The sequence below is a fragment of the Malaya genurostris genome, chromosome 3 (assembly GCF_030247185.1).
Source record: "Malaya genurostris strain Urasoe2022 chromosome 3, Malgen_1.1, whole genome shotgun sequence".
NCBI lineage: Eukaryota > Metazoa > Arthropoda > Insecta > Diptera > Culicidae > Malaya > Malaya genurostris.
The window spans coordinates 173,684,920-173,692,223 of record NC_080572.1 but is presented as its reverse complement, the minus strand read 5'-3'; the positions used below and the strand labels follow the sequence as shown (position 1 = coordinate 173,692,223).

General features: G+C 40.0%; 1 protein-coding gene across 1 annotated transcript; it reads right to left on the bottom strand.

The window, feature by feature from the left end:
* Nucleotides 1-2,064: 2,064 nt before the first annotated feature.
* LOC131434111 (uncharacterized) lies at nt 2,065-5,122 on the bottom strand. Its single transcript, XM_058600755.1, has 2 exons — nt 2,189-5,122; nt 2,065-2,142 (listed from the first exon to the last, which is right to left on the bottom strand). The coding sequence occupies exons 1-2, from the start codon at nt 5,120-5,122 to the stop codon at nt 2,065-2,067; spliced, it is 3,012 nt and encodes a 1,003-aa protein (XP_058456738.1).
* Between the last annotated feature and the right edge of the window lie 2,182 nt (nt 5,123-7,304).

Sequence of the window (7,304 nt, the reverse complement as noted above, 5' to 3'; positions counted from 1 at the left end):
CATCTTGAGTGTCGGTACTTATTTTTGGTTCACTAGACTTTACGTCTAGCACCGATAATTTAACTGTAGGTTTTACTACTGTTCCTTTTTGTGTTTTTATGACGGCGGACCTAATTATACCGTCTTTAGCGCGTCGTACTTCAACCACGAGACCCTTTATCCATTTTCCTTTTCTCTCTTCATCCGGAAAAATTACTATGTCTCCTAGCTTTAGAGAGGTCGATGACTCTTGCCATTTTGGTCTCCTAGCGAGGTTTGGTAAATATTCTCTTACCCATCGGCACCAATATTCTTTCGTAATTTGCTGCACTCTTTTCCATTGCTGTCGAGTAGCTTCTGCCTTTGAGACGTCGTTTAAATTTGGTTCGGCCTCCCCTGAGCATCCCAATAAAAAATGATTTGGCGTCAACGCTTCATCATCTTCTGATTCGATAGGAATATGCGTTAACGGTCGGCTGTTGATGATAAACTCAATTTCTATTAACACACTTCGTAATATATCTTCAGGCATAGTTGTTTGAAGTGAAGGCATTATACTTTTAACTTCTTTTATCATTCTTTCCCATACTCCACCAAAATGCGGAGCGGATGGCGGGTTGAAAAACCATTCTATTCCATCACCTGCCAGCCTTTCTTGAATCTTTTTTAATTCGTTATTTGCACCTATGAAATTGGTACCATTGTCGCTGTAAAGTTGTGAAATTTTTCCTCTTCTGTGTATTACATTTTTCAGACACACAAAAAAGGCGTCAGTGCTTAAGTTATTCGCTACTTCAATATGAACAGCACGTGTTGATAAACAAGTAAACAACGCACCCCATCTTTTTTCCGTTCTTCTTCCAATCGAAACTGTCATTGGACCGAAGTAATCAACTCCGGTGAAGGTAAACGGTTTTACGTTCGCATTCAGCCGACATATTGGTAATGATGCCATTCTGGGTAGATTAGGTCGAGCTCTTTCGTTCCTGCACCTTTGACATGCACCTTTTGTCCTTTTCATCGAGGCTCGAATGTCAACTACCCAGTACCTTTGTCTAACTGCAGCAATTGCTGCGTCCATTTTTTTGTGAAAAAATTTCTCGTGATAAAATTGTAATATCAAATAAGTTGCATGATGCTTCTTCGGTAATATAATAGGATATCTAGTACCGTACGGAAGCATAGTTGCATTTTCGATCCTGCTTTTCGACTTCATTAATCCATCTGTATCTAAGAATGGCGTTAAGTTTATTATTTTACTTGATTTATCTATCGGAAAGTCCGAGTGTAATTTTCTCATTTCATCCGGATACGCTTCCCACTGTGCCTTTCGTAGTATAATATTTTCTGCTCGATCTAAAACTTCTTTTGTAACGATCCGTTCGTAAGATTCATTTTTAATTTTTGATCTCAATATGTCGACATAAATCAGGATTCTTCCTACGGCTCGTTTAGCACGTTTCCAGTTCGAACACCAATCGATGTTTATAAATTCAAATTTCGTGAAATTAGTTTCTTTGACTAAGTTCACTACTTTTATATCTTCCTTGGTATTCAACTTGATCGGTCTAAGAGGCCACAATTTTTCATCTTCTTTCAAAAATGTTGGACCATTCTTCCATATGGATTCTCTTTCTGTTGATTTTGTAGCTTCATCGGCTGGATTATTCTTCGAGTTCACCCATCTCCATTGCGTCATCGATGTGCATTCTAGAATCTCGCTAATTCTTAGGCCGACAAACTGCTTGTATTCTCTGGGATCAGATTGAATCCAGGACAAGACTACCGTCGAGTCTGTCCAATATATTACCTTTTCTACCTTAAGTCGCAGACTCTTTAAAACGGTTTCAGTTAACCTAGTTCCTAAGACCGCGGCCTGTAGTTCCAGTCTGGGAATTGATAAGAGTTTAGTTGGCGCGACTCTGGCCTTCGCAGCTATTATGGTTACGTCGACTCGGTCATCAAATATTGTTCGCATATAAACAACCGCTGCAAATGCTCTATCCGAAGCGTCAACAAACGTATGTATCTCTCTTTTTACTCCTTCTGAGAGATAAGAATAACATCTTGGAAATTTGATTCCTTTTAGACTGTCAATTCGCTTTTCCCATTTGCTCCATTCCATATACATTGGTTCGGGGATTTTATCGTCCCAGCCGATCCCTAATTTCCATAAGTCTTGGATCAATATTCGGCTTTTAATTGTTACATTAGATATCAAACCTAATGGGTCATAAACGCTCATGCTGGCGGATAGTAATTGTCTCTTAGTAGGCCATTCAGGTAAGTCTGACATCTTTACTCGATATCTTATGGTGTCATCGACGACGTTCCAATAGACACCTAAAACCTTTTCATAAGATTGCTCGTCATCGCCTAGCACGATTTCTTCCTTATGCATAATTTTGTCTTCAGACAATGAGTTTTTCAAATCTTTGGAATTTGTTACAAAATTCCTTATATTAAAATGTCCGTGTGCGTGAATCCTTATTACATTTCCCACAGTTTCCTTAGCCTCATCTATTGAATCGAAACTGTCGAGATAATCATCCACATAGTGGTTTTCAATTATCGCAGTTACCGCCTTTGGATAATCGATTTGGAATTTAATGGCATTTTGGTTTTTAACGTATTGTGCACACGACGGTGAGCACGTTGCACCAAAAGTCATTACTTGCACGACGTACACACACATATCCTCTTCTTCTGCAAATCTATACAGAAAACGTTGAGAGTTTTGATCGTCCTTTTTAATTTTAACTTGGTGAAACATTTCCTGAATATCACCAGTGACCGCAAGTTTCCCTTCCCTGAATCTAATTAAAATACTTAATAAAGACGTAGTTGCGTCAGGCCCTGAAAGTAGTTTGGAATTCAAGGATTGTCCTTTTATAATTGCGGCTGCGTCAAACACTAGCCTCGGTTTTCGAGGAATTTTATTTGGATTTGTAACTGAAAAATGCGGTATGTAGAATGTTCGTCTTGAATCTTGCATTAACTCTTCTCGGTTTAATTTTCTTACGTATGCCTTTGATTCATACTCCAATATTTTATCATTATACCACCTTCGCAACTCAGGATTTTCACGCATCCTTTTCTCTTGTCCCTTTAGTCTGCTTAAGGCAACTTGATAACTATCTGGGAGCGACACGTTATCTTCTTTCCATAATAGTCCTATTTCATATTGACCATTTGTATAATTAATCGTGTCTTTCATAATTTGTAAAGCTCTTTCGTCTTGCTTAGACATGAGAGGCTTACTCGGTACCATAACGCCAAATTCTTCAGTCGAGAAATAACTACGCATCATTTCCTTCATGGATTTTTCTTCGGAAGTCTCGTCATTATTAATCATCATTAAAAAGTTATTTTGTTTTCGATCGTCCATTTGTGTCCCGTATATTACCCATCCAATTTTAGTTTTCTGAGCTATCGGCTCATTAAATCTTCCTGAACGAGTATCGATAGCACGCATGATATTAGAATGCGGTAATCCTATCAGAAGTTTTGGTTTCTCGTTTCCGTAATCACTAAATTCAACATCTGAGAGGTAAGGATAACTTTTTACCAGTTGCTTCTTCCGAATGGATTGCGTAGGCAGAGACATTTCCTTTAATGTTCGTACCTTTTCTAACAGATACGTCTTCCCCTTGTAGCCCTTAATTCGAACTGATATTTCCTCGCTACCTTTGTCTACTTGCTCTTCGCCGTTTGTCCAAGACAACGTTAACGGTTTCTGTTTTCCGCTTATTCCAAGCTGTCTGGCAACTTCCTCTAAAATTAATGTTGTTGACGAACCTGGGTCTAGAAACGCTAGTACGTCAACCTGTTTATCATTATTTTTCAATGTTACTGGTATAATCTGATACAAAACCTTTCCCTTCTCCTCATGATAATGAACTTTTTCGGCCCCCTTCTCTTTTTTCTCAGAGACCAGGATTGAGTTCTCTGAATTTTGATGTATCAGTGTATGATGTTTACCTGTACATCCCTTTACCTCACACCTTTTCTTGAAAAGGCACGTTTTCAATCGATGATTGGCATAATTGCAGCAATTGAAGCATGCTTTATGCTTTATGAGTATGGCTTTTCTTTCTTCTACATTTGACTTCAAGAACGTAGGGCATTCTGTTGTTTTGTGTTGTTTATTACAGGCAAAACAAGATACCTTTCTTTTGTTAGTATCGAAACTTTGATGCGTATAAACCTTATCTTTAGGTTTCATTTGTTTATCAGTTCTCAATTTCGACTCTGTTAGTTCCTGTGCAATTCTTTGTTGAGGCCTCAACCATTGGAGAAGATCCTCTAGTGCTGGAATTTCATAAGGATGTGCTTCTGATGCAGTATCCTTACGATCAATTTCCTTTCGAGCCCAGTCTTGTCTTAGATTAAATGGCAATTTGTCTAAGATTTCATCTATCAGGGCTTGATCTTGCATATATCCTAAAGAGTTCGTTATCTTTATGTTTGTAACGAGATTATCAATCGTCGTTACAAACTCTATGACACTTTTTGGAACTTCCATTCTAGGATTCTTCAGTTCCTTTACTTCGTTTCTGAAAAGTTTATATATTTTCTGTTGGTTACCAAAGTTTTCCTTTAAGGTAGCCATTATCTTTGGAACATTTTTGCTATCTAGCAATAGAGGTTCCACAATTTTTAATGCATCACCCTTAAGATGCTTCTGGAGACGAGTCAAATTTTCTAAGTTAGAAAACTCGCCTTCTTTTGTTGTCTCCTTAAACGTGTTCTCGAATTTGGACCAAACTTTAAATGATCCATCGAAATAGGGCAACTCCATCAGAGATTGCCTTGCAAACATCCTTACCATTTTTGCGGTCGCGTCTTCGGAACCGCCCTTGGACACACCTGGCTTGGATGATGATGCACCTTTCATGTTATTTGCTAGATCGGCAAAAAACTCTCTTTGGCATCGAAACATCTCTTCTGACTGTCTCAGGAGACCCTTGCTCGATTCTTCTGATGATCGTCTTAAATTGGCGACCTCACCTTCAAGCGCTTTTATTTGCGCCTTTATTATCGTACATTTTGGGCAAGCCCAAAACTCAGCCTTAGTTGGAATATGATCCAACCGCACACAGACGATATGAAACCATCTGTCGCAGTCGTCACAACAGACCATATTGTCTGCTGAGTCGGGGTTATCGCACAGCTGGCAATGTCCCTTTTTATTCTGTTTGTATTTAATCCCTCCCGACGCCATGTTCTCTCTCTTACCTTGTTTTCTTTTAACAATTAAGATGATCTAGTAGTGCGATGGCTTCCGTTTTCCGGCTGCTCGGCGACTGCTTCTGAATCCGGGTGTGCGATTTTAGTGCGCCTGTCTTAGGCCGCACTACACTTTATACGCTAACTTGCGTATTGACTTGGAACAAATGTTCGATTTTAGTGCGCCTGACTTAGGCCGCACTACACTTTATACGCTAATTTGCGTATTGACTTGGAACAAATGTTCGCCTTTTAGTGCGCCTGACTTAGGCCGCACTACACTTTATACGCTAATTTGCGTATTGACTTGGAACAAATGTTCGCTTTTTAGTGCGCCTGGCTTAGGCCGCACTACACTTTATACGCTAACTTGCGTATTCACTTGGAACAAATGTTCGCTTTTTAGTGCGCCTGACTTAGGCCGCACTACACTTTATACGCTAACTTGCGTATTGACTTGGAACAAATGTTCGCTTTTTAGTGCGCCTGACTTAGGCCGCACTACACTTTATACGCTAACTTGCGTATCACTTAGAACGAATGTTCGATTTTTAGTGCGCCTGACTTAGGCCGCACTACACTTTATACGCTAACTTGCGTATCACTTAGAACAAATGTTCGCTTTTTAGTGCGCCTGACTTAGGCCGCACTACACTTTATACGCTAACTTGCGTATTCACTTGGAACAAATGTTCGCTTTTTTAGTGCGCCTGACTTAGGCCGCACTACACTTTATACGCTAACTTGCGTATCACTTAGAACGAATGTTCGATTTTTAGTGCGCCTGACTTAGGCCGCACTACACTTTATACGCTAACTTGCGTATCACTTAGAACAAATGTTCGCTTTTTAGTGCGCCTGACTTAGGCCGCACTACACTTTATACGCTAACTTGCGTATCACTTAGAACAAATGTTCGCTTTTTAGTGCGCCTGACTTAGGCCGCACTACACTTTATACGCTAACTTGCGTATTCACTTGGAACAAATGTTCGCTTTTTTAGTGCGCCTGACTTAGGCCGCACTACACTTTATACGCTAACTTGCGTATCACTTAGAACGAATGTTCGATTTTTAGTGCGCCTGACTTAGGCCGCACTACACTTTATACGCTAACTTGCGTATCACTTAGAACAAATGTTCGTTCACTTTTCAGGTCTTAGAAGACCTGGGTAGCACTTTTACTGGTAAACTCTTTTTTGGCTTGTCCTCTCTGGATGAAGCCACCAAACAATGTGGGGCTCGTTCTTTCTTTAAAAAATACAGTTTAACCTTTGAGTTGCTACTACTATTTTAATTAACAAATTTTGCTTATATACTACAAGTTAGAACAGACTTACGTCTAATGTTAATTCTTAATTTATTCCGCGCTTGCGCATAAGCCTGAATTTCGTGTTTCTTACCTCCCTAGGCTTGTGCGCATGCGTGGTTATGCTATAAGGAAGAGAGAGAACACAGGCATTCAACGACCCCTTATTTCCTTCTTTTCCTTACATTGCCCAGCTTGCGATCCCAACTATGACAAGTTAAATCCAGCTGTTTCTCCTCCCTTCAAGGAGGTCATTCACTTGTCTCGAGGCATGTGTTTTATGCTATTCCTTCCTTCTTCGAGGAGGTCATAGCCCTGCTCGAGATAAGTGCTTACATTATTTTATTTTAGCCCTTTAAACGACGACATCGGTCGTTGCTCTTATTTCTAACGGATTTTATGATTCGATGTCGTAACCCGGGGGCTCGACGATGCGGGAGATTTCATTTCTCGCTAGCTTAAATTTAGAATCCTAGTATGGGATTTAAATCTAGGCACGCTGGTGAAACTGTCAGCCACATGTACTGTGTTCCAAGCAGAAATCTACGCAATTCTGTGTGGAGTACAATCGGCACTTCAGCAGAGGATCTGTGGTAAACGTATTTATTTTTGTTCCGACAGTCAGGCAGCCTTAAAAGCACTCAGTTCGAATGACTCACGGTCGAATCTAGTGATCGCATGTCGAACTCAAATTGAAGACCTCAGCATTTCAAATGCTGTTTACTTCATATGGGTACCCGACCATTCTGGTATTACTGGAAATGAATGGGCTGATGAGTTGGCTAGAG